Source organism: Meles meles, chromosome 9, assembly GCF_922984935.1.
Source record: "Meles meles chromosome 9, mMelMel3.1 paternal haplotype, whole genome shotgun sequence".
Classification (NCBI taxonomy): domain Eukaryota; kingdom Metazoa; phylum Chordata; class Mammalia; order Carnivora; family Mustelidae; genus Meles; species Meles meles.
Genome location: NC_060074.1, coordinates 47,504,164 through 47,532,014, shown reverse-complemented (window position 1 = coordinate 47,532,014; position 27,851 = coordinate 47,504,164). Strand labels below are relative to the sequence as shown.

The window sequence follows — 27,851 nt, the reverse complement described above, 5'->3', positions numbered from 1 at the left end:
GGTGGTATATTTAAATGGATGTGGTTTCCATCCCTTCCCCTGCCCTTCTAGAGAGTGTGCATGTGTGTGTACGCATGTGTAGACACACTGTATTTCTGATTCTTAGGGGAAGGTGCCATACTCTACACCTGCTGTCCTCTGTTGCCTTTGTTATTAACCATATACCTTGGAGACCACAAGTACTAGTGGGTGGAAATCTTTTATCCTGCATGTTACTTTATGATGGATATAGAATGATTTGTTTAGTCTCCTTCCTTCTTAATGAACTTGTGGTTGTTTCCAGACTTTGTTACCTTTTTATTTCTTACTGTTTCTGCTGCTACCCTTCTGTGTAATCAGTCCTTCCTTCACACAATAGGTAGAATCCATGCCAAGTAGCTGCCTGATATCTGCTTGGAGTGGCTTAGTGGGTACTCCTGAGTCTGGGGCTGCCATGTTGATCTGGACTCTGCTGCCCTCTGCTTCTTACCCCTGGCTCCCCTATATCCCTCTTTTGTTGGTGCTGATTTTCTAATAGTGGGGCAACTGTTTGTCAGGTGAAATGACTCAGTTGCTGCTCCCCAGATGCTCTAGCCACATGGTGGCCTGTTCTGAGTCCAGGATATAGAGTGAAATATATCTGCTTTAGTTTGTACATGGGACTTGTATTAGTGTACCTTTATGTTGAATTAGTTCTTTGGGGGGAGCAGCTATACCAGCAATTCCATAAATCTAAAAGTGAGGTTCACTGCCTAGAGCAGACTCAGAAAGACAGTGCTGGAAGAGATGACTCCATCATCTCTTATGACAAATGAGAAAACAGGCCAAGTGAAGAGAGGTGACATGTCCAGTGTCACACTTTGAGTCTCTACCAGGGCTTAATACCTTGGACAGGAGAGAATCCAAAGACTTGGTTTTTCTGATCTTTGTTTCTTTATAGGGAAGCATTCCATTTCCATTTCCATTCCTTATCTAGGACTTGTTCTAGTTCCTAGGTATTTCTACTCATGACTTGAGCTAACTTTGTATCTTTAGCATAATGTTTTATAAGTACAAGCTAAAAGTCTAGCTTATAAACCTGACTTTTCCTGTGTACATTGTAGGAAGAAAATACATTTTTCAATAAGTTGTTGCCCTTAGAATTATTTTGTTTCTTAAAATTTTCATGGGATTTATAGTCAGAAGATCAAAAGTATTTCTTTAATTGTAGGACTGAGGGGGTTACAGACAGATCCGTTCCCTACAGGTGATTCATCCCTGTCCTGCCCTTGCTGTCCTTCCCACACCACCTTCCCCTGAGATGGGACTTGCTCTGGCCCCCAGTCTGTTGCTGCTCTGAAACCTGTTACCATGGCATTCAGAGACACAGATGACCAAGGATCACAGGATCCATTTCCACCTGGAAGCAGTGGCTGGCTCCTGTAACAGAACAAATGATTTTAGATGTGGAGGAGACCGTGAGGAGTGGTCTGAGCAAGTGGTTGCCATGCGCGGTTGTGGCTGGTGAGAGCAGCTGGGCCCGGTTTGTTGCGTGCAAGTCCCGTGAGGCTTGCTCACTCTCAAGAGCATTTTTCTTTATGCTGAGGTGAGACGTGTCTCCAAAGTCTCTCCCCGTCCCTCACTTCTCCTAGCTCTGAGTGCTGGGAGCTGGGCAGAACTCACCCCTCCTGTACTACTCTTCAGATATGTAAAGACAGCCTTAGGTAGCTTCCAATTCCCAGGGGCTTTGAAGAGTTTGTGTAAGGCCGCCTATTCTCTGTAATCAGCAGTCCCTCACAGGGAAATGAACAACAAAGAAGTCTTAACTGCAGACCTCTTGCTGATACCATGGTCTAATAAAACAGCGAAGAAAATAATTCTTGTGACCCTGCCTTTGCTGATTTGTAGTAGCAAATGCTGCTTAATAGTACCTCTTTGTTTCCCTCTCCAAACAGAAGTATCCACAGAAAAAGTACGGAGCATCACATAATACAGAGCTGTCCCCCTCCTGCAGCTGACCCTTAGGAGCACTTAAACCTATGTCTATCTGTAATTTCGAAACCCATTAAAACACACCTTTTTTGGCAAGTGGTATAAGAAATACATGCTGTATTTACATGTGGTCACCTCCCAACTTAATATAGTTGCTACTTTTTCCAGTCTGTCAGTACAGTCCCCCCTCCAAATGCTGGTGTTTTCTGGTGCCTGGCTCTGTGCTCCCTCTTCTGTTCTCAGTGTCTTGGATAGCCTACAATGAGCAGATCATAGATAGTCTATACAAATATGAACATGTCTCTCTAACACAGCTAGCTGCATATTGATGTAACACAGCTGCCCCTCACTCACGAGTTGACATGGATACTGGCTGTATGGTTGAGGGAGGGACGCTCATTCACTTCCGAGTCATGGGTCCAGGGCTGAGACCTTGTATCTGAGGGTCTGCTGACTGGATTCTTCGTAATCTCTTCTTACATAAACCAGACTCCTACTGTGTTATCTAGGGCATTCAGCATCAGTTTCTTCTAAGTGGATCAAGAACTTAAGACACAGAGCAATTACAATGTCAGATTCCTTGAGGTTTTTAAGAATTTTTCACCTAACTGACATAATTTTTTTAGAGCAGCCTGCCCTTACTGAGAATCTCAATTTGATAAGTTTAATATTTGTAGAAACATTTCAGTCTTCTTTCCTTATTTTGCATTCTTAAGTCATGTGGTTACATTAACAAGCAGGACTCCATAAACAGGTTTGGGAGCAAGTGTGGACCATCACAGGTGGGAGCTGGAGTTCCAGGCCTGCGGGAGGCAGTGCACGAGTGGAAGGTGGCACCCTTTCTTGGTTTGCGGGTGGGTGTAGACCTGCTCAGTCTGCAGGTCCGTTATGAGACTTAGTGTCCCAGCATTGTTTGCTTACCCAGCACCCTCCTGCTACAGACAACACAAACATCCAGTCTTTCGCTCCTGCCAAAAAGCCACAGGGTGTTTGTTTCTCGGCACCTATGTGAGCACATGTGGGAGAGGTTCCAAGAAGTAGGAATTACAGACTTCAAAAATATTTGTATAAAATATATAATGAGATGGCTTTCCAAAGAGACCACATAAGTTATTCTCCCAGCCACACCAGTTTTCCTGTACCTTTTCTGACACTCGTCCAACTTCATTTTTGCCAAACAGAAGCATAATGTAGGACCTCCTCCCACTTGAAATACGCATTTTCTTTCGTACAACTCAAATATTCCCTAGAAGATGTTTGTATCTTTGGTTTGTTAATGGGTTTTGGAGTCCTTGGAAGGAATGCTGTGCATTAAACTTGGTCACTTCTTTCCTGGAAGCCTTCGAGACAGCTCCCCATGCCACACACTCCTGGGCATTTGTGGCAGAGGAGACCCTCATGACAGACACAGTACCCATTTTGTTCCTTCCGCTAATCTAAATTTATATATTTTAAACAAGAAATTTGTAGTAAGTTGATTGGGGACTTTTTAAAAAGACTGAAAATGAAGTTTATTAAGAAAAACCTTTTTGTCAGATTCCATTTCTGCTTTGGATTGGAAAGCCAACTCTGTAGCACCATTGTTCAAATAAGAGTTTTCTGTAGAATTTTTAAATTTCTACTGTCCACCTTAAGAGCATAAAAAGAAGCAAGTGACATTAAGTTCAATAACATATTTTGTTTATCCCAATCCAGAGCATTGTTTCCATGTGATCAGTACAGAGTCATCAGCAAGGTGTTTTTCATTGTGTTTTTTTCCCTATGAAGTCTTCAACATCTGGTGTATATTTCAGACCCAAAGCATGTACCAGTTGGGACTAGCCATGTCTCGAGGATCATTCGCCACATGTCACTAGTATTTGCTGGCCAGCATGCCTAAGAGGCAGTTTTCCTTTCATTTCTATGGAAATCCATTAACTCATTGTCCCATTTGCTTTTTAAAGAGTTACAAGGTGTGGGGTTGCCTGGGTGGCTCAGTCGGTTGAACATCCTGCTCTTGGTTTTTGTTCTGGTCGTGATCTCGGGGTCATGAGATCAAGCCCTATATCAGGCTCTGCACTCAGAGGGGAGTCAGCTTGGAGTTCTTTCTCTCCCTCTGCTCCCCGGCTCGTGGGTGCTCTCTTGCACACTCTTTCTACAAAATAAACAATAAATCTTTCTAAAAAAAATAAAGAGTACAATGTGTGTTTATCTGACACATGCTCTTGAATTAGGCTCTAAATAAATGCTATTCTGTCCTCATCTGTATAAAGATACAATGATTATTTTAGTATTCATGAAATTAGTGGAGTGCTACATTAAATGTATTTGTTCGGTGGAATTAAAATGTTAATATTCTCATACAGTGAGATGGTTGGCTACTGTAAGGCAGTTTTATCTTCCTTAATCTTTGTAACAATTTACAAAGGGCCCAAGAGCTTACAAATGGGAAACTTGTAGAAGTTGAGAGCTTAAATGACTTGCCAAGGTGACCCAAATAGGATCTAAGCAAGACTCTGAACTTGTCTTGACCACAGGTGTGGTGTTCTGTACACGGTCTGTCCTCACTGTGGATGCCTGTGATGACTTAGCTGACACTTAGGTGGAAGAGAAAGACATGGAAATCTAGTAGCGGGGTCCCTGAAGAACACTCTGGTCCCCTTCCTATCACTTCCTGAAGAGAAATCTAAGTGGTGTGGAGACAGCAACCCGAGGCTGTTCGCTTCCCGCCTGACTGGAATGGGACAGCTGTACTTTAGGGAACAAGGCTGTCAAGTTGGATGTCCTACAGCAATAAATAGCGTTTCTGAGCAAAGAAAGGAACCTAGTTTTGATGTGGTCGGTATTAGAAAGTCCTCCCAGTTCACCTGCCACTACAGTTTATAGCCAGGGAGGAATAAGTTGAATCCTAAAATGAGTTTATGAGTATGTTTTTGAGCTCTCAGGATGGGATGAAAGCATAATCTTCTTTGCCCAGATCCGACCACCACACTCAGTGTGGGACAGCAGACCGTGCAAAACATTCCCATCCCTCAGCACGGGCCTCTTACAGGATTGCAGGACCTCTGAGCAAGGATCAGACCTGAAGGCCCCCATGGCCTCAGAGGTGTTCTCTGGTCCATTGTTCTTCCTGATCCCCCTCAGCATGGCTCCACTCTACGGAGTCCCGTCAGATCATTAGCTAAAGCAAAGAGGGTAAGTAGCCCAAATTACACACCTTTATCCATGTTTAGCCATTGACATAAACACAACATGTTTATCCATGTTGGCTGTCGCTACCAGGATGCTATAAGGACAGCATCCTTGTCTAGGTTTCCCTTTACTCACACGGGAAAGCTTTTTTCCAAAAGTAGACATCTAAAAATGAGATTCTTGGGGTGCCTGACTGGCTCAGTTGGTGGAGTGTGTGACTCTTGATCTCAGGATTGTTAAGTTTGAGCTCTGTATTGGGTGTAGAGTTTACTTAAAAATAAAATCTTCCAGGGGCACCTGGGTGGTTCAGTCGTAAAGTGTCTGACTTCGACTTGGGTCATAATCCCAGGGCCCTGGGATTGAGCCCCACATCAGGCTCCCTGCTCGGTGGGAAGCCTGCTTCTCCCTCTCCCACTCCCCTTGCTTCTGCTCCCTTTCTCGCTGTGTCTCTCTCTGTCAAATAAATAAATAAAATCTTTACAAATAAAATAAAATCTTCCAAAAAAAAAAGTGGGATTGCTGTCTCATGATGTTTGCATCTTCAGTCTTCACAGGGCTTTAGTAGGCCCTGTGAGTGGTATAAAGTAAGGACCTACACTTTTTCCTCATCTAGATAACCAGTTTTCACGGAGGCATCAATTGTAATTTGTCCACAAGTTAATCTCTGATAGAAGTGACAGTTGTCTGTTAGGATGTCTGTGTGGTGCCTCCCATCTGCTCCACTGTTCTTCGTCCTGCATCACACTGAATTACTATAGCTGTGAAAGCTTGCTATTGGGGAGGGCAAGTTCTCCCTACCTTATCTTCCTCAGCTGTAATTGGCTATTCTTGGCCTTTGATCTTTTGAAAAAGATTTATTGAATAAATATAATTGCATATGTAAATATTCTAAAAAAATTTTTACAGAAATATTGTTACACAGTACAGTATTATAAAAATTGTAGATAGTAATATTACCTAAATAAAAATTGCATAAAATATTGCAAAATTCCATATGTACACACACCTGTACACCCCCTTTTGAGGTTTAAGCTGCATTTTCATGAATTTCTAGTCTGATTAGGGGAGAAGTACGGTCTTTATGATTAAGTCTTCCTAGATAGGTGAATGTGGCATTTCTCCATTTATTTTTAGGTCTTTTCTGTATTTTGACAAAGGTTTTTAGAACCTTCTCTATAAATCCTATTATTTTCTTATTAGATTGACTTCTGATGTTCTGATGTTGCTGGTGTTTTGGAACATGTTTGATTCTGTGTACTGATCCTGTTTCCAGGAAACTTTGAGCTCTAATAGTGTATCCATAGCTCCTCCTGGCTCTTGTACTTGGACAGTTGTTTCCAGTTTCTCAGTTTCTTCTTGCCTTCCTGCCCTGGCTAGGATCTCAAGCCTAGGTTAGAATAGGGAAAGTGCCCAGTTGCAACCCTGTTGGTCTTTGCGATCCTAAAGTGAATGCTTCTCATGAGAGCTTCTGGTAGGTGCCTAACATTTAGCTAAGGAGATGTCCATGTATTTTTCCTCTTTATGAGGAATGGGCAAATTATATCAGATTTTTCATTTGACTATTATGAGGTGATAAAAAGAATTCTTGCCCTGGTGTAATAATGTGGTAAATACTTTGTCTTGTCTTTTCTTTTTTAAGTGGGCTCCAAAGTGGGGCTTGAACTAACGACCCTGAGATCAAGACCTGAACTGAGATCGAGAGTCGGACGCTCAACCAACTGAGCCACCCAGGTGCCCACCCCTACTTAATCTTTACAGTATTACACCACCTTGCATGATTGGAATAAAATGGACATTATAGTTATATATTATTTTGACTTTCTAGAACAGTTTGCTAGATTATGAAGTGATACATTCTTTTCTCCTGTTATCCTTGTCTAGGAAATATTAAAGTCCTCCTAGCTTTGTAAGTGAATTGGGAAGGTAATTTCTTAGGGCTTCCTTATGAAAGCAGGTGGGCCTCTCTGCTGAGATCTTTATATTTGTTTCTTTGAAAATTTAGGAAGATTGGTTATATAAACTCCATTTCTAACTCTGAAGTTGCCTATTTCCTCTGTTTTCAAGGGGGGGGTGTGTGTGTGTGCACACGTGTGTATGTGAGTGTTCAAGTTTTGCGTTTTGTTTTTTTAAGATTTTATTTATTTGAAAGAGTGTGCACAAGCAGGCAGGGAAGGGTAGAGGGAGAAGCAGACTCCACTGAGCAGGGAGTCCCCATCCATCCCAGAACACTGGGATCATGACCTGATCCAAAGGCAGACACTTGAGCCACCCAGGTACCCTCAAGTTTTTGATAATGCTTGTCTTAGTAGAATTCTTGTATGATTTTTCAGTCTCTGCTGTGGCCGTAGTTTTGACCGCCTTGAATTCTTAGTATTGCCTGTTCGTACCTGTTCTTATTTTTTTCCCCACTGGTCACTATCTGCCCAGAGATCTAACTGATCTTTCTAAAGACTCCTTTGTAAATTTTATTCTCTCTTGTATGTCTCTTATTTCATTAATTTCTTGTCTGTATTAATTTAAACTTTCTTTAGATTTATCTTGTTCTTCTAATTTCAGGAGAAGATGATTAAATTTTTACTTTTCCCTCTTCACTAATATTATGGCTTAAGGCTATAAACTTGTGTCCAAGCAACACTCTGGCTTGATTCTGCACATTTGGATAAGGAACTGCTTATTGTTTAGTTCTAAATATTTTCAGATTTCTTCTTTGACTCATGAGTTATTTAGAAGCAACTTTTTAAATTTCCAGACTTCTTAAAATTTTAAGTTGACTCCTAATTGATTGTTTTGTATTTAGAGAATGTTATGCTGTTAATTGTTTTTGTTTTGTGCTAGTTGCTGGCCAGATTTTATAAAAACTCTATTAGGATTGAAAGGAACATGTCATTTCTAATAATTGGGTAAAGGATTACATAAATCCAATGAAGTATATTCGTTAACTACATTGTTTTAATTTTCTGTACAGTTTTAATCTTCATAATCTGTGTTACCAGAAGAGCCGAGTTTGCCTTTGTCTGTAATCCTAGATATGTCAACTTCCAGTGACCTTCCTGTTCTTATTTTATATATTTTGTAGCTGTGTTATTAGATATGTACATAATTATACTTGGAACTGACTTGGGTTTTTTAATCTTGACCTTCTTAGTTCTTACTCTACAGTCTACTTTATATGAAATTAATATGGCTAGCTCAACTTTCATTACTTAGGACTTGCCTGGACTATTCTTCCATCCCTTGACTTTCACCCTCTGTGTCCACATGGTTTAGGTGGCTGAATTAGCTTTTAGGTGGGTTTTATATTTACATTAGATTATTACCACATCTGGATTCATCTCTTCCATATTTTGTGCTTCATTTGCCTTGCTCGTCTTTTACTTCTCCTGCTTCCTATTCTGTTTTCTTTTTTCATTTCTTTCAGTTAATAATTACTAATACAAAGTAACGTAACTGGTAAGTAATCATGTATAATGTAGTGAATACCTCTGAACCTACTACACCATGGTCCACTAAGCTAGATCTCATCCAAGATCTAGAACATTGCCAGGAACTTCTGTTTGAATGGGAGTTTAGTTTTTTTTTATTTGAAGGTTAAAATTTGTGCTTTCACTAGATTATCTTTAAGTTTGTATCATTAATTCAGAAAGGTCTAAAATTAGTATTTCTTTTTTTTTTCTAACCCTTTCTCAAATAATGATCTGAAATATTCCAACTTCAGTTTCTTCCTTTCATCTTATATTTGGTTGCTGCTTACTATTTTAATTACATTTTGTATTTTAATTTCCTCCCGATTTTATTGTTTAGTATGTGGTCAGCGCTTGTTTCACTTTATCTGGGTTACTGGTTTCTTTGTCAGTATTCTTCCTGGCAGGACTCTCTGGCTCTTGCTTGCTCCTTGCCGGAGCCTGTCCTTCAGTGGTAATTCCAGCAGCCATCCGTCTGTAGTAATAGCTTGCTCATAGTCTAAATGTCTTTAAATGACAGAAAGGGTTCTGAATCGATAGGTACTTGCTTCAGCATAGTTTACAGGTGTTGGTTTGTTGGCCTCTGGCAGACGTTGTGCTATCTCCTGGTGTTCCTCCGTAGGTAAGCTGCCTCTTCTCTAGTCGCTTTTAGGTTCTACTCTTGTCTTTGGCATGTTTCAGGGTGGATTATTTTAAACAATGTTGCCAGCTACCTGCTCTATTTCTTGCATAGGGGGAAGGAGGTATCATTACATCCTAGAATTTTCCCTGCTATTTTTCCAATACTGCTTCTCTGTTCCTTATGATGGCTTCTTTCGGAACTTCTATTAAGCATATGTTGGACTTTCTCATTCTCTTACTTATAGTTTTTTTTTTTTAAGACTTTATTAATTTGAGAGACAGCAAGCATATGCGAGGGGGTGTGGGGAACAGAGTAGAGAGAATCTCAAGCAAAAGCTGAGATCATGACCTGAGCCAAAACCAAAAGCCAGATGTATAACTAACTGAGCCACCCAGGCTCCACTCTTATCGGTAGCTCTTAACCCTTTGCATTTATTCTATCTCTGGACAGTTTTTAAAGGCCACCTTTCTGTCTTACATCTCTAATCACTTTAGGATTTTTTTTACAGTCTCAATCCGATAGTTCTGTCACCTGAAGTTCTTGAGTCTAATCCAACTTCAGTCTTCTTCATTTCTGAATTTTGGACTTAAAGCCTCTCTACATTGTGGATAGATTTGTGGATATGATTTGTAGCCTGGTATGAGGTTTATTTTCTGCTGTGTGGGGTTGCTTTCTGTGTTGCTAATTCCTAGATTTGGGCTAGTGGAGTCTTAGAAAAATGGAGTTGTAGGGACTTGAGCCCTAAATCTTTATTGAGTGTTAGTCCATGGTTGCTGATGCTCAAGAGGAGCTCCCACCACCTGGTAAAGCAGATTGGAAAGTCTCTATGCTGGTGGGTTTGTTTTCTTTTCCCCGCCCCCCCCCCCCAAATGGCCTACCTTCTGTTGAGAGTTCTTTTGAGGGGCCATGGCTCTGAGGGGCTGGGGGTGCTGATGTATATCCCCCTTGAGAGCTGAAAACTCAAATGTCACAGACTGATGTTCCCTTTTTGAGGTACCTATAGAGGGTTTCCTTACACATTATCTGGTGTGACTGTTGCTGGACCCAGCGCTCTCAAAATCTGCCTCTACAAACTATTAGTTTCAATGCACTGAAGCTTGCTGGGAAGAAAAGCTGGTCAGAATGATCAGCAAAGAAGCATCCTGGGATGGTCTGTACCACAAATTCAACATCTGATTTTATAGTGTCTTTTTACATCTCTTAAGGGCTTCTGTGCAGCAGCTACTGTGTGAGCTTCTGACTGTGGTGATTGCCAAGCTTCACTGGAAGTTTCTTGACAGTTGACCTGCCAACTGTTTGGGAATCCCTCCCCTCTTCCTCCCTCTCAACCCCACCCCCCCCACACACATATACATACAGTACTGACTTTAAAAACAAAACAAAAAAACACACTTGTCTGAGTTGCTGGTTGGTTAGTCTCCATGGAAGGACTACCTACAAACACTAATAACCATAGTAAGGGATGCTGAAGAGCTTGGTGCTTCAAGAGGTTCTTCCGAGTGTAAGGATATGCCACCTGTCCAGGCCCCACCCTAGGGACTTGGGGCAGTGCTTTGACGATGATGTCCTTGGCTCCACAGGGTGGATTTTTGACTGCCTCACATAGTTTCTCTTCTGCAGTGATGTCATGAGGGGCTCCTGCTGGTTGGGCTAGGCTTCTCCTCTGACCTTCAGCTTGCACATGCAGTTTCCTACTTGACATCTGCACTTGGCCATCCAGTGGGCATCTCAACCTCACATCCCCAAGGCAGCTTTTCCATCACAATCCTCCCTTTCCAGTCTGGTCTTCCTTTAGTCTCCCAGTCTCAGTGCAGGCAGCCAAGAACCTCCTGACATTCTTTTTTTTTTTTTTCTTTTCTTTTTTTAAAGATTTTATTTATTCATTTGACAGAGCAAGAGAAGGAACACAAGCAGGGGAGTGGGAGAGGGAGAAGCAAGCTTCCCACTGAGCAGGGCGCCCGATGCAGGACTCCTAGGACCCTGGGATTATGACCTGGGTGGAAGCCAGAGGCTTAATGAGTGAGTCCCTAGGCTCCCGACTGACTGAGCCACCCAAGTGCCCCTCCCTGCCATTCTTAACTCCTATCAGACTCTGCCTTCAGTTAGTGAGGAACTCCTTGGTACTACCTTCCAAATCTGGCCATCTAGTTCATGTACCATTGCCAACCACAACCGAAAGCTGGTGTCATCTTCACACTGAACAACTGCAGTGGCCCGACCCCCTCTCCCCTCCCCCCAACACTTTGTGTTCCACTGAAAAAAGTACATCTGGTTGTGCTTTCTGCCACTCCAAACTCCAGTCATCCTCCCCACCTCAGCAACACCTGTGTGAGAGCTGCCAGCTGTGCTGACCTGGCTCTGGGTTTCCTGCTGAAGCCGGCCTCTTCTGCCCACAATCCCGTGCTCTTGCTCTGTGTGGGGCACTCACGTAATGCGTGCAGGACTCTGCTCGGGACACTTCCATCAGAGGTACAAGCTGATGTCTACAGATTCCTGTGCTGGGCCGCCCTTGATTTTAAAAAATCAAACAGTGCAGTCATTTATTATGCAAGGGATGCAGACCTGATCAGCCATCTCCCTGTCTAGTGTGGAAGCCCCTGGAGAGGAGGTGATCATCCTGCTGGCTCTTGGGCTGGGCACGTAGGCTTACCCGTTCTTACCTTCATGGGGACAGCATGCACTGTGGACATGAGGAGGGTGGTCAGCGAGTAGGGCTACTTGTGGAGGTGATGAGCTTACACCAGGAGCTGAACCCCCCCGGGAGCACCCGGAAGGAAGCTGCTCCGAACTTCTGGGGCACGGACTTGGGTTCGGTTGGAGCCGCCTCAGCGTCCATCCGTGCACCGGGAGGAGGCGGCAGTTAGTTTTCTTTGTGTTGTCCTTCTTGGTCTCGTTTCTTTTTCGGGTGGAGAAGCAGGCGGTATTGCCGGTGACTGGGCCGGCCGGTGCGGGTCCCCGCGCCACGCTCCGGAGGTGGTGGGGGTTGGGGGTGTTTTTCTCAAGTCTCCGACCCCACCGCCCACCCTGGAAGCCACGGAGCCCTTCCGGAGTTGGGTCCAGACCCCTACCCCCTCGCCCCGGCTGGGCGAGGCGGGGGCCGCGGGTGGGGACCCCGTGGGGGGCGGCGGGGGCGGGGCGTGGGCACGGCGGCGGCGGCGGGGGCGGGGTGAGGCGGGGCGGCCGCCGCCTGACGTGTCTCGGCGGGATTGGAGCCGCCGCCCTATATAGCCGCGGGGGCCCGGGCGCCGGTCTCGGAGCGCGGCCCGGCTTCTCCGCGGCGGGCGGCGAGAGGACCGGCGCGCGGGCGGCGGGACGGCGGGGCGGCGGGACGGAGGGACGAACTGGCTGACCCAGAGCAGTGAGCACAGGCCGCAGGGGGGGCGGGGGCGGGCGCCAGCGCGGAGGGGACGCGCAGGGAAGTTGGGGCACGGGGCGGGTGGGGCGCGGGCTGCCGACGTGGAGCGCCGGGCGGGGGAGGGGCCGCGGCCGCCTCCCCCCATCCCTCCCCCCTGCCGCTAACCGGGCGTCCCCCTGTCCCAAGCGCCCCCTCCCCTTCCGCCGCCCGGCCCGACCCGGGGGGCGGCTACGTGTCAGCACTGCGCATGGGCCGCGGCGCCGGCTCGGGAAGAGTGAGAAACTTTCCCGAGTCGCTGGCGTTGGCCCGCGCGCCCCCCCCCCCCCCCCCCGCACGCACACACGGGTGCCTCCCGGGGAGGCAACCCCTCGGGGTCCCGCTCCCTCCGCGCCCCCCGCAGCCCCCTAGCCCGGTGCGGGGGAGGGGCGGCGGACCTGGGGCCCGGGCCGGTGACGTGGGCGTCCGGCCGCCGAGCTGCTCCCCACCCCCCGCGCGCCCCTCCTCCGGCTGGGATGGGAGGGGGGGTGCCGGGGGTGCAGTGCGGGTCCCGAAGGGCAGGGCTGAGACAGTGGCAGGGCCGGTGCAGGCCCAGCCGCACCTCCACCTGCTGCCCGTCTACGTGGTCGCGTGGGTCTGCTGCCCTGGGGGGCTGCCGCGCAACTTGGACGCACCCCAGGGTCCGCGCACGAAAAATACATTACGGAAAAATACCGAATTTGGATGAAAGGCGGGGAGGCCGAGCGCGTTACTGCCCCTTTAAGCCTGTCCCCGCCCGCGGGCTCGCGTGGCCTGTGGGAGGGCCTGCTGAGGTGGCATCTGCGAAAGTTCCTCCTGCGGGATGGGTGCCGACTTAGGAACTCGGAACTCGCCGGAGCCGCTCACCTGGCCTTCGTGGGGGCCTCGCTTGTTCGCCTTGGGGCTTTGGGAACTTTTAGCCCGCGGGGAATTTGGGTTTGTTCTCAAGCTTGGTTTGTGGGTCTTGAGAAGTACTTTTGGGGGGGAATTGCTTTGCAGGTTTTAGTGTGGGAATAAAAGTAAATTTAATTTTGGAAGAAGAGGAAGGGAGTTCTAGGTTTCCACCGGAGGTTCTTGATGCTGTCCATGTTCAGTCCTGTCTAGTTTTGTGAAGCGGGGAGATTGTCATTAGGTGGGTGAGCTAAAGTTCTTTCCCTGCTTTTACTTCTTTGCAGAAACTTTTCCTTTTGAAAATATAATTGGCAGAACGGCACCAGGGAATCAACAAGTACTTCTGGTAGACAAGGAAAATTCTTCCTTTAAAGACTTTTCCTGTTGTCTGTTTGCTAGGACCAAGCTTCAGATGTAGTCCACGGATGTCGTTGGGACTCTGCGTTTCTCTCACATGATAGGAGTGCCTGACAGTTCTCCTGGATGGAAGAGAAGAGTCTGTGCTTCTGTCTGCCTGCCTTCCTTTGGTCTAGTTCTGTTTGCTGCTTAGTTATATTTTGAGATGTGTTCCCCCGCGCGCACACCCCCCAACATTTACACTCTGAGAAATAAGACTTAAAGTCCACAGTGAGAGTAGTTTGAGATTTGCTTTGAGTGAGTGGATCTCAATGCTTCCTGCAGGGAAAATACTTGAGAGCAACCAAAATGAGGAAGGGATTGGAGTAATCTTGGGAAGAACTGGAGGAGAAAGGGCTTCACATGTCTGAAGCACTCTTGTAGAGAAGAGTGGACTTGTTCTCTGTGGCAAGAGTGGAGCAAGAAGTTGTAGATCTTGGCACTACGTGAGGCAGAGTATTCTGACAGTTGTGCAGAGGTGAAGCGGGGCTCCCTTGGAAAGCGCACAGGTCCTCTCTGGTGGTAGTCAAAGATTGCTGTTAAGTGGTGCCTGAGGTCCTTTCCAGCTCGATTTGGGCAGTTTATTAGATTAAGTGAGGAACTGTGATAGCATGTGTTTGGCCTCTATTCTTTGATAATGGAGCCTGTGTAAGGTCCCCTGAGAACTTAAGATAGCATGATCACTGGTGAGGTCCTCCAAGGACTCGATGGAGTGGGAGTCATCTTGCTGGGTGTTGTCTGTGAAGGCAGAGTGAGGGCTGGTGGGGAGCAGGTAGGTGCTGCTTTGTGGAAGTAGAGGCAGTTAGGCAGTCATGCTGAAAGCGTGTTAGGAGGGCTGCCATTGGCCTTTTATACAGTCTCAGCCCAGAGCCTCAGGTAGAGGGAGGTCTGCATTTACATATGTGTTATCAGGTGTGTGTTTAAAGTGGATTCTAAAAAGATGGGGTTTTGAGAAGTTTATAAGAAAATGAGAAACTTTATTTGATGATATCAGAGCCCCAGATGTTAACTCTACTACTTGTTGCAATCCATTCATTTCCAGCTGTGATAAACTGCCGCTGGAAATCTGGGGACTAGAGACCCCACGTATCTTGTCAGGCAAGTCTGAACTTTCTGGAGATCCACTCTGTTCTGTTGCTCAAGGGCCTGTGCACACTTGGGGGCGTTGGAGGCCGTGGGATAGGCTCTCCCTCTGACACATTAGTAGGTTCAGTGGGGTTGGTGACCCTTTCTTGAGCCTCTTGGACTAAGGAGTTACGTAGAAGAGCTGGCTGGGATTGACTGCTGAAAGGTGTGTGAGCTATCTCAGAAGAGACTTTTAGGAGTCGGTCTTATCTTAGGTGACACTGGGTGCAGGGTGGAAATTGCTCCTGGGACAAGGGGTGTGGATGGACAGTTACTGTATTTTACAGGCTTACCTGGTGGTTATCACTGGGCACTGAACATTTGCCCTTGTCCAGAAGGGCAGGAGGGAGGCTGGTCAGTGGAAACCCAGAGAAGAGGGTGTGAACATGGTCATGTGGAGAAGCTGTCTGTCTGCCTGTCTCTCATTAAGGAGCAGATGGCTGTGGGTTTTAGGAAGTGACATAGCATGACCTGGAGTGGGAGGCTGTTGAGATACAAGGTCAGCAGGTAAAAGAGCAAGTACAGCCCAAGTGCAAGTTCTGAGCAAGGAGGGCAGGATGGACACCTGGGTCCTGGGTTCACTGCTGGCACTTTGACCTAGAACACCTCCATCTTGTGCCTAGCCTGGCTAAGTGTGCTCAGGCTTGACACTTGGAACCCCAGGGATTCCAAGTGCTCTATACTTTATCAAAATCCACCTGTGGACATGCTACTCTGACCCTTTAATTTCACAGTAAAGTCTTAATCTTTAGAACTTGTGGGTTAGAGTTGTTGGAGGGAGATTCTCAGAGTTGTCCTGGTCAGTCTATCTCCATTTTTCTCCCTCTGTCTTGGTACAGAGGAGAGTCTGGTGGGACTCGGGCCCCAGAGAGGCCAGAATCTCTCTGGCTTGTACTTTCCCTGTGTGATTCAAACTCTGCATTTAGAGATTTGTTTTTTGGGGTTTTTTTTGTGTGTTTTTTTTTTTTAAGTCCTGAAACGCTGCTGGATAATGAGACCCTCTTAAATCCAGAGTCTGCTGATATACCCCTAATTGCTGCGAACTGTCTTCTAGCTTCTGAATTACGCATTGTATGGGCAAGAATTTGGCAATGTTATTCTCCAGTTAGGTAGTCGGTGTTCTTATTACTGTTGTGGATTCTCCCATTTTGGACACCTACATTACCCCCATCGTAAAATCCACCTCCTTGCACTTTACTGAGTGTGTGTAGGGTTTGTGTAAAGCGACAGGTAACCTACTGGGCAGCCTCCCTCTCCCGAAGTCCCCAAGGCAAGATGGCCCACACCCTCTTGCTTCACAGAGTAGTTCTTGGTCCTCCCCAGACAGCCTTTGAAGGCTCCTTCCAACCCTGCTATTTTATGGCTGGTTTCTAAATCCCCAGTGGATTAGAAGGGACCGAAGGATTTTTACAGGAGAACAGCGAGAACGAAGTAACTACAAACCCAAAGTGAGCTCATAAAGGCAGTAGCTCTCAGTCACCCTAAAGAGCTCGGGACCCCAAGGTCCACGTTCTGTACTACATGGGAGCACAGGTTCACCAAGTCTTTGTCTTTGTGGCACAGCAGTCAGAGATTAAGAGGTATACAGGAGAAATTACTCAGCCATGCAGGAGAACCATCAATTGTGTAAGGATTTTACTTCAAAATGGTCAAATTGAAAAGTTTTGACATTAAGGGATCACTCCCTCAGGTCCAGGGGGAAAAGTTGCCCTCTCAAAGTTCTGGATTGTTTAGATTTTACTGTGATAGGTTTTGTTCGAAGCTAGTAGCCTGGGGACAGAGCATCCTTTTTTCCCCCAAGAAACTTGTCTAAATATTAGTATTAGTAAGCAAAGTATAGATAACGTTTTGCCTTCTTCTGGTTGGGAGGTAAAAACATCTGGGTTATAGAATGCAGATAAGTAACTTCCCTCTGGTTTTTTTCTCATTTGCCCTCCCTTCCTGTCCCACACAGCAAAAACTGGCAGGCTGACAGAGGCGGCCTCAGGACGGACTCTCTGGCTACTGACCCTTTTGCTGGTAAGTGTGACTGTCCTTTCTGAAGGTTTCTTGTCCCTGGGCTGCATGCGTACCTTCTTTCCTTACGTTTCTAGTGGCTCCTGAGAAACTTGCTGTAACGACAGGAGCCATGTCGACATGCGCCCTTCAGGTGCGTCATCTGGCTTCCACCTAGTTTTAAGCCTTTTCTCTCTCAAATGTGAATTAGGTTTGTTCAGGATTATCTGAATTTGGATCTTGCCTCTCTTGAGGAATGCAGGGCTTAATTTTCTTGAACTTGGAACAAGGTCTCACAGAGCTGTGAAAATTACACAAAAACTGTCTTTTATTACATCACTTAGCTCTCTTATGCTTTGCCATGGTGGTGGAGAAAGACACTTGGCACATAATGGCGTGAAAGAGTGGGTTTCTCCTCATCACAGTAGCTTGGAGCTCACCTAGAGTTGAAGGGAGGAAGCGAACACACCTGCCTGCATGAGCCCGAGTCCTACTGAGTACCCTGGCCCCCAGGCATGGGGTCTGGAGGCAGAGACTGCTTGGTGCCTTCCATGAACTGAAGAACTGTGTGCCCTTGGGCCGGGTCCCACCTGCTCTGAGTCCACTCTGACCCCTGAGAGCTAGGACATCCAGACAAGAACCAGCCAGCCCCTGTCAGGCACATCACCGCCTGCTCCTTGCTGTTACAGTGTCACCAGTAGGCACTGAGAGACTGCTCTTTGCGCCCTGGGGCCTGTGGGCATTGCTAGAGTGTGCGGTGCACTGGGCCTTACTGACCGGACTCGCTATCCTTGCAGAGGCGGGGGCTGATTGCTTCTTGTAGCCACTGTCCTGTGGTATATTTTATAAGCATCAGGAGGCACGTGGATGAACAAATTAACAAAATAACTGAGATGGCTGTTAGGAGAAGCTTCCAGAGGTTGATCTGCAGGCTGTCTCTATAGCCCCAGAGATCATGGGACTGGAGCTGTCAGCTGGGGCTTCTGGCTCCTCACATAGAGGATAACCTTTGAGGAGAGAATTGTCCTAGGACCATCCTTCATTTGCATTTTTCTTTTCCTCATTTACTGAAAGTTTGGGTATACTCTTGTATCAGAGGTTGTAAGTGAAGAAAACGGTGTGGTTTGTTGGTGAAACAGGATGAAGCCTTTGGCTAAAACTCTGTGCCTCGCAGTTTGGCTGTGCCTTGACCCTCTCCTCTCTGCCGCCCTCCCTCCCGCTTCAGTGGCTCACCCGGATTGTGCGTAGGTGCGAGATCAACCATGAGCTCCGTTGCAGTTTTGACCCAAGAGAGCTTTGCTGAACACCGAAGTGGGCTGGTTCCGCAACAGATGAAAGGTGAACGCCCTTTTGTCCTCATCTTCCCACTTGGAGACACCGCTGCTTCCAAATCTTCGTCAGACCTTTAGGGCCTTTGGGAAGTGCCTTTTGGGACTGGAGCTGCGGGGTGGAGCCTGGCCTCCCGCCTCTTCCCTGCTCCATCTGGCACTGCCTGTGTAGCCCTTCTGTGCAAGGTGGAATTGGGCAGACTAACAGATACTTCTGGGTGCAGAAAGTTTTGAAGTGTGGACCACTTCTTTTCTGGAAAGCCAGTGATTTTGATCCTCAGTCATTAAAATGGGATTGTTTTTCAAAATTGCTGTCCTCCAGGTGTGCTGAACTAAAATCCTTCAAAATCCGGTATATATTTACAAAAACAAGATAGCTTGATTTGAATGCTAAAGTTTCATCTGTAATCTTTCAGCTGTGTGTAGAATTATTTAAAATTTTCAGGTGAGAGAGTAGATTAACTGAATCAACAGTCAGTTAAGTGTAATTAAAATAAAAAATTCACTTCGTTCATCCCACTGGCTGTGTTATAAGTGCTCATTTCTAGGGCAGTGGAGGCCCACATCGTGCAGAGTGCCTGCCAGACGTATTCTTTCTACTGATGCACCAGCCCTGTAGAGTCTGCATTTCTAGATGAGGGAAGCAAGGCTCTGACAGGCTCCAGCTGCTTGTCAGTGCAAGGCCTTTACTGGTGTCCCGGGATAGCACAGCCGTGCAGCTAGAAGTGGTGAACCCCGAGATGGAAGCAGGTCTGATTCCAAAGGTCATCTCCCTGCTCTGTTGGCACATCCATTCACAGTGGGTTTTATTGAGCCCTGCCATTGCTGGGGCATTTGGGGTGATCCAAAACAGTTCCTCTCCTGTTTTCATGGAGCTGTGGTTAATGGGACACAAAACCATGAATGATCAGGGCACTGTGGGGGATGGAAGCACTTACTGCTCTTGTTGCTCTTAGCAGGGGGCGGGGGTCAGAGATGGCAGCTCCCACAAGGGTGATTTTCAGCACTGTGTGCTCTGATGGACAGTCGGCTGGAGTCAGCCTCAGAGGCAGTCCCCACAGGCAGTGCTGAGCAGCAGCGTTACCTTGTTCTGCGAACTGAAGGGCTGGTTATGTGCCAGGCATCGTCATAGTTGTGATTTTTTAAGTACGGGATCAGTAGGGTCTGGGGCTGAAATTCTTTGTGGTAAGGCCTGTTTTCAAGGGGCTCACCCTGTTCAGAGAGGAGTGGGGCCCCCAGTGTCTAAACTGACCCCTCATAGGGAAGGCTGCTTCTCCAGGCCACATGATGAACCTGAGGGCACGCTGGGCCTAGGGAGCTCCTGGGGTGCTTTCCCATCACTGAATGAAGGGATTGGGGTACAGGGTGTCACTCAAGCAATTAATGTTGTTTCTCTTCTTTCTTGACATTAAAACTCTCCAAATGTTTTTTCGTCTAATGTTGAAAGCACTGTATTTCCTTTTAATCCATGTTGGCCGGTCCAGTTGCTACTTTAAATTCAGAAGAGGAGAGCGACCCCCCAACCTACAAAGATGCCTTTCCTCCACTCCCGGAGAAATCAGCTTGCTTGGAAAATGCTCAGGAGCCTGCTGGCGCCTGGAGTAACAAGATCCGGCCCATCAAAGCTTCTGTCATCACTCAGGTAGAAACTCCTTTCTTTTCTTTACCTGCTCCTCCAAGTAGGAAGTGGTAGCATCTGATGGAGTGGATTCTGAACACACACAAATGAGCATGCTTTGGGGCATGTAAAGGGGGAGGCTTTTGGAGTAGATCCAACCCCACTGCTGGTGAAGGCGTGCTCATGCTCACCTTCTGGTCCCGGCACTCAAGAGGAACAGGTCCCGTTGTTTCTTAGGTCCACTGCAACCGTCTCTGCTCCCAGTTGCTGGAAGTGGCTTTCCATGTCACCAGCCCCAAAAAGAATTTGTCCATCTTCTCTGCCTTCTCTCCCACCATGTCAAAACAAGTCTTCTCCTTTTGGCATACACGACCCCATTTTCTTGGTTTTCTTTGATCTCGTTACCCCATCTCTGTGCTACCTTAGCATGGGATATTGGCAGGCAAAGTACTTCTCTCTGTGTGCACTCGTGTTGGGTCGTGGTTGCCGATTACCTACCACCCACTTGCTGAGAAGTCCCCTTCACTGAACCTGAGACTCTTTTTTTTTTTTTAAAGATTTTATTTATTTATTTGACAGAGAGAGATCACAAGTAGGCAGAGAGGCAAGCAGAAAGAGTGAGAGGGAAGCAGGCTCCCTGCCGAGCAGAGAGCCCAATGCGGGACTCGATCCCAGGACCCTGAGATCATGACCTGAGCCGAAGGCAGTGGCCTAAACCACTGAGCCACCCAGGCGACCCCTGAACCTGAGACTCTTAACCAATTGCAGCCTGGATCTTTCCATTCTGGCGGCTGTCTAAGTTGGGACTGGTGTGCCCTCAGTCTTCCTGATCGTGTTAACTGCACCATGTTCTACATAGGGGTTCAGACCCAACAACAGGAGTCATCTTGGTTCCTCCTGCTTCCCACCCTTGCCTCTGCTTACTCCCTCCTCCACAGAACAGCTGGAGCGAAGCTGGATCATTGGTCAGCTTGTATCCTTCTGCCCGAACCCTGCTTCGTTGCCTTCTCCTCTTGCTGTAGAAGAGACAGAGGGACCCGGCCCTTTCTTTTCTTCCTGCTTGGACTGCACCCCACTCTGCTCATACTGCTCCCCACCTGCCCCTGTTCGTTGCCCTCACCCTTTTGCTCTTGCTGACCTCTGAGAGTGGTGGTTCTCTGTGTCTCCCTGTCTCCCAGCCTCTCTCCCCTCTCGGTCTCTTCCCTCCGCTGCACTCACTGCCACCTGATGCTTCTTTGCTGTCTGTTTGTGTCAGGGAGTCGTTCTCTTTGCTGGAGCGCCAGCCTCCTGCCCTTTGGTGCTTTTTGCCTGCTTCTCCACCCCAGTCTGTCTGGCCTTGGAGCAAGGGCAAGGAGCAGGGATACATAGAGATGAGTGAACTCAGGCTCCTTACCCTGTATATTCAGTGCCTAAACCCTTACACGCCCTCCCATCTCTTGATGTCTTCACCTTCCCTTTTTGACCTTTCCTGAGTAGGTGTTCCATGTACCCCTGGAGGAGAGAAAATACAAGGACATGAACCAGTTTGGAGAAGGTGAACAAGCAAAAATCTGCTTGGAGATCATGCAGAGGACTGGTGCCCATCTGGAGCTGTCTCTTGCCAAAGACCAGGGCCTCTCCATCATGGTGTCAGGGAAGCTGGACGCCGTCATGAAAGCCCGGAAGGACATTGTCGCTAGACTGCAGACTCAGGTGGGTCTCGCCAGCCCCGTCCTCCTGGTGGGTGGTACTCCAGTTCTGTGCCACTGGCTCCAACACATACGGCTCTGGCTTCATCAGACCCTTCCCTCCCGGGTCTGCAAGTCCAGAGTTCAGAGGTGGTGCAACAATGTTCGGGACTTCCCAGCATTTTTAGCTGAAAAAAACACTAAATCTGTGACAGAAGGGGGGACACCTACCATTTTTGCTATTTGGTTGAATAGACTGAAAGATAAAGGCTTGTCCCAGAGGCAGGGACATTGAGAGAAGCCAGGGCTGCGGGATGGTTGAATGAGGACACCACCATAAGTCACTCATTCCCAAGGCGAGGCTCAAGAGTCACCCCATTGCTGCTTAAATACGCATTTCCAAGTCCTGTCTCGGGAGAGTACAAGTTCAAATGTTACTTGTTTTCAACCAGTTCCCATAGTCCTTAGCAGTCTGATAGCACTACTTGAAATTTACTGGGGGACTGTTGTAGTAAGTAAGTAAACCTGTGATGTGTTTTGGCACACAGCATCATTTAAAGATCAAGGTAAACGCAGAGAATCTTACTCAGATGTCTATGATGGGTGCCTGGGTGGCGCAGTCGGTTGAGCGTCGACTCCTGATTTTAGCTCAGAGAGTGATCTTGAGGTCGTAAGGTCAAGCCCCGTGTTGGGCTCTGTGGTTGGCGCAAAGTCGGCTTGGGATTTTCTCTCCCTCCGTCCATCCCCTGGCACACATACGTGTGCATGCTCTCTCTCGCTCCCTCACTCTCTAAAATAAGTGACTTTTTTTAAAAGCTAAAAAAATGTTTCATTGAACAGATACAGCTTTAGATGGGTTTACTTAGAAACGGAGGTCCAGGGGGTGCCTGTCTGGTTCAGTCAGTATACTGAACACAACTTTTGATCTTGGGGTTGGAAGTTCGAGCCCTCCGTTGGCTAGAGATTATTTTAAAATAACAACCTTCAAAAAAAAGAAAGAAGTGGGGGTCCTCCCCAGAGTCTGTGAGCTCACTGGGGAGCAGCTCTAGAATATGGTGACTAGAAGGTAGGGCACTGTGGGTCAGGAGCCAGGGGCTTAGCAGGGAGGACAAGATTTGCCCTGTGCTGTCCAAGCTCTCTCTCCCTCGGCCATACAGGGCCTTGGGACAGTCCCTAACCCCCGAAGTAGCTTCAGGGAATGAAATGATTAAGTGGAAGTAGTTGAAAATGTGTATCAATTGCTTCATGTTGTGGCTAGTGCATAGCAGTAAGCTCTTGGACTTTTGCTGTTTACTGGTTGGTGAATATTTGAGTATTTTGTGATTGAAAACAAGGCAGGGAGGAGACCGGAACCACTCCACTCCTCTCCGCACTCCCACATACCCACTGCCATTACTTTAAAGCAGATTGCAGATATGTTATTCACTTGTAAATCATTCCGTGTGACCCCACTTTTTTTTTTTTTTTAGATTTTTATTTATTTGAGAGAGCGAGAGAGATCACAGAGGGAGAGGGAGAGGCAGACTCAATGCTGAGCAGGGAGTCCAGCTGTGGGATGATCAGGACCCAGGGCCCTGAGATCATGACCTGAACCAAAGACAGACACTTAACCGACTAAGCCACCCAGGCGCCCCTATTTTTGTTTGTTTTTTAAATAATCTACCGGGCTGTTAACTCACTTATTAAAATTAATAGTAATTTCTGGACATATACCCATATTTAATAGGGTCTGTGTATGGACTTCCCTCATCTCCAGACGTCTTTCTGAGTTGACATGTTTAAATTGGCATCCAAACAAGGCCTGCCTGCTGTGTGTTGGGCTCATTCTCTCTCCCATTCCTCGGCAGTGCCCTCCCCTCCTTTTCTTAATGCTTTTGATTTTTGGGGACAAGCAGGTGTTTGCTTTGTATCACTGTCCATCACTTTTGCCTGTGAAGTGGTGGTTATATCCCGGTGGTTACTTTCACATTCCACTTACTTGTCTGGCAAGAAAACTTGTGAGTGGTCCTGTGTAGTTGCTATTGATTCCCAGATGGATCCTTAGACTCAGGAGTCTTCAGCAAATCCATCCATGAATAAAGTTCCTGATTATTCCTTTGTCTAGTGGTTTTTATCATCTCCACAATTCACTGCGGTGTGGATGGCAGCTTTCTGGCCCCATGCCCCACACCGGTTGCTGTCCTTGTGACGAGCTTGCCTCCACCGCCTACTCAGTCAGTGTTCGGACTGCATTGGCGCTGCAGCATCTCTGCTGGGGATCTGTGAATCCTTCTCCGTGTCATTATGAACTTTTGACATATTGATTAGTTGTTAAGGTGAAATTGCATCATCTTTGGACAGTGGGACCCATTTGGGTTGGCACCCTGCAGCTTTCTAGGGTGACCATTCATGTCCCCCAGTTCTTAATCTCTAATATGGAGAGTGCCGGGCTGATCAGGGCCACATACCTAATGTGGAACTCTTCACCTATCGCATGAGTTCAAACTGATAGTTCTAATGAAGATGAAAGATGGAATTTTTTAAAAGTTTTTATTTTTTTAAGATTTTATTTATTTGAGAGAGAGTGAGCATGAGAGGGGCAAGGGCAGAGGGAGAAACAGACCCCCTGCTGAGCACAAAACAAAACCCGGAGTCCTTAAATATTAAAAAGACACTCAATCTTGCTCATTTGAAAAATCCAAAATAAAAGTATACTCAGCTACCTTCCAGACTGACAAAAGCCCAAGCTCTTGATGGGCATGGCAAGGTGGCGGGCTCAATCCCAGAACTCCAGGATCATGACCTGAGTTGAAGGCAGTTGTTCAACCAACTGAGCCACCCAGGTGCCCCCAAAAGATGGAATTTTAAAATCGCTAGAAGGAACGCATACTGTCATCTTGAGATACAGTTAGGTTGGTACAAAGAGCGGTGTAATAAGGTTCAGTCAGAGACAGCCTCTGCACCCTGTCCTTCCCTCCCCTGCCAGATGGCCATTCATCGTCTTTGATGGACCCTTCCCTTGTTTCAATTGGAGAGTAGAAGCAGAAGATGACTTGCCATAGTAAACCCTGTTCCGCACCTTGTCTATTCCTACATATTTTCTGGAGGTGTCTACATATCAGCAAATAGTGGCTCTGCTCCTTCCTTTGTATAGCTGCGAGATGCTTAGCAGATGTGGGATTTATTCAAGCAGTCCTATCGATGGGCATTTGGGTGCCTTCCCGACTTTTCTTTTACAGATTGTGTCTCAATAAAAACCTTGCGTGTGTGGGATTTCCTATTTCATCCATTGTGTCTCAAGATCCATTTCCTAGCCGTGAGATGGCTGGGTCAGAGAGCAGCACACATAAGTAATTGTGCAGTAGCTGTGGGCCTGTCCCTCAGGTGCTGCCCATTGTCTGCACTCTCTAGGGCCTCCCCCGCCACCTTGCCATGCCCATCAAGAGCTTGGGCTTTTGTCAGTCTGGAAGGTAGCTGAGTATACTTTTATTTTGGATTTTTCAAATGAGCAAGATTGAATGTCTTTTTAATATTTAAGGACTCCAGGTTTTGTTTTGTGCTCTGTCTTCGGACAGTGGTGGAGGCCTCTACCTTTTCCATCAGAGGTAGAGGCCTCCACCTTGCTTGGTGTAGTTGGGTCCTTAAAAACCCTGCACCTTACAGACCACTTTTCCCACTTCGTGATTTGTTTTTTGGTCTTGGTGTGTTTGCTGTATGACTTTTTATTCTATTGCAGTCAAATTCCATTACTCTTTTTGTTCTTCTGAGTCCTTATTAGGAAAATTTTTTTCACTTCCAGGTTGTAAGAAATCTCATCTTTTCTCTGGTGCCTGGAAGGGGGGCTCTTCCGTTTCAGTTCCTGATGAGTTTGGGATTTCTCTGAAATAGTGCAAGATGCAGGCACCCTTTTGTCCTTCTCTAGACATCTGTTAGGTTGCCAACACCAGTTTTAAGTCCCGCCCCCCCGGCCATGATTTGATTGGCTGTTTTTATGACATGTGCTCCATTCTTTGCATGGGTTTTCGGATCTAAAGAGGATTTCTGCCTCTCTGTGCACTAGTGTTCTGTTCTAAGGGAAGTGGTCTTATATTTAATACAGTTGAAACAACTCCTCCTGTATGGTCCTTTTGGAGGTTTTTCCTGTCCCATTCTTTGTCGTTCTACCATACAGACTTCATAATCTACTTTTTGATCAGAACTGCATTAGATCTCGAGTGTTTTGTGATTTCTCATGCGCATGTCCCACCTCTTTTGTTGGGTTGTGTCTAGCTGCTTTGTCTCTCTGTCTCTTTTTCCCTGTTGGGATGCCCATTCTTTCCCATTACATCTTCAAAGTGTGGTTACTGTTAAAGTTGTTGATGCTGGATTCTACTTCTCTTCTCCCTGTTACACACCTCAGAAATTTTAAAAAGTTGTGCGTTCCCAGGGGTGCAGGCCTGTGTTCTTTCTTGTCCCATCTTTGTGCCTCCTTTGCTTCCTCGGGTGTCCTTCCATGGGGCCACGCTCCATGTGGGTACACCCTCAGCAGGTTCCCCCCTCAAGCACAGCTCCGAGTACAGGCTGAGCTGGATGTGTACGTTTGTCACGTTAAGAAAAATTATGTTTTTATTTTCTTTGCACATTTTTAGTCATGACTAGATTAAATTTTGTGGAGGCAGTCACTTGATTCTTCTCGTAACACTGATTACCTAATATTGAACCACTTTGAGAGTAAATGTTACTTGAACAGAATGTATGAGTTGCTGGTCTTTCTGTGCTAGTTGGGAAGTGAGGACCTTTTTTATTGCCTCTGTGAAACAATTTAACATTTTTTGTTTTGAGTGTTAAGTGGTCTGCTATAAGCTTATTCCCCTGACTGGCCTATGAGTCTGCTTCACCAGTGCTGGGAGTGTTGACACTTTCATTCTTAAGTCTTCTTGGCAGCTACTGTCTGCACAGAGTCAGGAAGACTAGGAGCCCCTGTCCTCCTTGCTCGCTGTCACCTCAGAAAGTTGCTTGATTTGTAGCATTTGGACTCACTGGATGAACGCTTTGGATTATTTCTGTTTTATTTCCTCAGACAGGTTATCTATTTTAAACTGGTGGTAAAAGAGATAGAAAAAAGAGTGTATTATGGGTTATAGGGCTTATGGTTAGGGGAAAAAAAATAGACTGGGCCTCCAGAAACAAATCAGTCGGGTTAGTCAATATGTACCTGCTTTCCTATCTTGTCCTAGGATGGTGTTAGCAATCGTCAAAGTGGGAAATAAGACAGATTAGCATTCCTGAATATTCCTGTTCCTATGATGGCTTAGTGGGCTGAGAAGATGTTGAACAAATAATTACCCCTAAATAATTATGACAGCTGAAGGTGTGACATGGGACCATGGGAATGTATCACGCTTGAACTTTTCCTAGCCTTGGGGTCAGGTTAAGCTTCCCCAAGAACATGATGTTAAATTGAGACCGTTCTGAGGGACAGGTTGGGGGCTGGCTAGGCAGGAATGGCATTTCAGCCAGAGAGAATATTGTGGAGAAATAGGCTTTTTTCATAACCTACAGACATCGGTGTTCTTTGGTTCTCTTCCTGTTGTAGGCCTCAGCGACTGTAGCCATTCCCAAAGAACACCACCGCTTTGTTATTGGCAAAAATGGAGAAAAACTGCAAGACTTGGAGCTCAAAACTGCAACCAAAATCCAGATCCCACGCCCAGATGACGCCAGCAATCAGATCAGGATCACCGGTACCAAAGAAGGCATCGAGAAAGCTCGCCATGAAGTCCTACTCATCTCTGCTGAGCAGGTGGGGCCAACTGAGAGCTTGGGGTGTGTGCACTGGCCTTGGCCCCAGAGCCACACCCTCATGGTTGTGTCCTTCCCAGGACAAACGTGCTGTTGAGAGGTTGGAAGTGGAGAAGGCATTCCACCCCTTCATCGCCGGGCCATATAACCGACTTGTTGGCGAGATCATGCAGGAGACAGGGACACGCATCAACATCCCCCCACCCAGTGTCAACCGGACAGAAATCGTCTTCACGGGAGAGAAGGAGCAGTTGGCTCAGGCTGTGGCTCGCATCAAGAAGATCTACGAGGAGAAGGTAGCGGTTGGGGAGAGCATGTAGGGTGGTCATGTGGAGGTGTGGCTTAGGTCCAGCTCCACCCCTAGCCTCTTGTGTCCAGACGAGTTCGGTTTCCGGTCAGTTAGGACCGGGGCGCTGCTGGGCAGGGAAGAGAGGCCAGAGCTCTGAGCTGGACGGCCGGGCTGCAGCAGGCCTGCAGCACGGAGCTGGCCGTGTCTC

General features: G+C 46.9%; 1 protein-coding gene and 1 long non-coding RNA gene across 6 annotated transcripts in view; one reads left to right on the top strand and one right to left on the bottom strand.

Annotated features, from left to right (window-relative positions):
* The window catches only part of LOC123950298 (high density lipoprotein binding protein), a 73,766-nt gene that overhangs the window by 21,650 nt on the left and 24,265 nt on the right, over positions 1 to 27,851 (top strand). For 2 of the 4 annotated variants that reach the window (XM_046018041.1, XM_046018043.1), the window contains exons 2-7: positions 16,941 to 17,005; positions 18,207 to 18,319; positions 19,794 to 19,951; positions 21,404 to 21,619; positions 27,149 to 27,355; positions 27,435 to 27,650. In XM_046018041.1, coding sequence (XP_045873997.1) covers positions 18,244 to 18,319; positions 19,794 to 19,951; positions 21,404 to 21,619; positions 27,149 to 27,355; positions 27,435 to 27,650 — 873 coding nt within the window. In that variant the 5' untranslated portion in view covers positions 16,941 to 17,005; positions 18,207 to 18,243. Of the gene's footprint in view, positions 1 to 6,806; positions 6,853 to 12,419; positions 12,563 to 16,940; positions 17,006 to 18,206; positions 18,320 to 19,793; positions 19,952 to 21,403; positions 21,620 to 27,148; positions 27,356 to 27,434; positions 27,651 to 27,851 lie in introns of those variants that run through there. The other 2 variants (XM_046018042.1, XM_046018040.1) reach the window with 2 other exon arrangements.
* LOC123950301 lies at positions 223 to 12,331 on the bottom strand. 2 transcript variants are annotated; one of them, XR_006820219.1, is made up of 3 exons: positions 11,865 to 12,331; positions 11,633 to 11,712; positions 223 to 1,398 (listed from the first exon to the last, which is right to left on the bottom strand). It is a non-coding gene; the product is annotated as an uncharacterized LOC123950301 (long non-coding RNA). The 2 variants fall into 2 exon arrangements; XR_006820218.1 differs by lacking the exon at positions 223 to 1,398 and adding an exon at positions 10,143 to 11,197.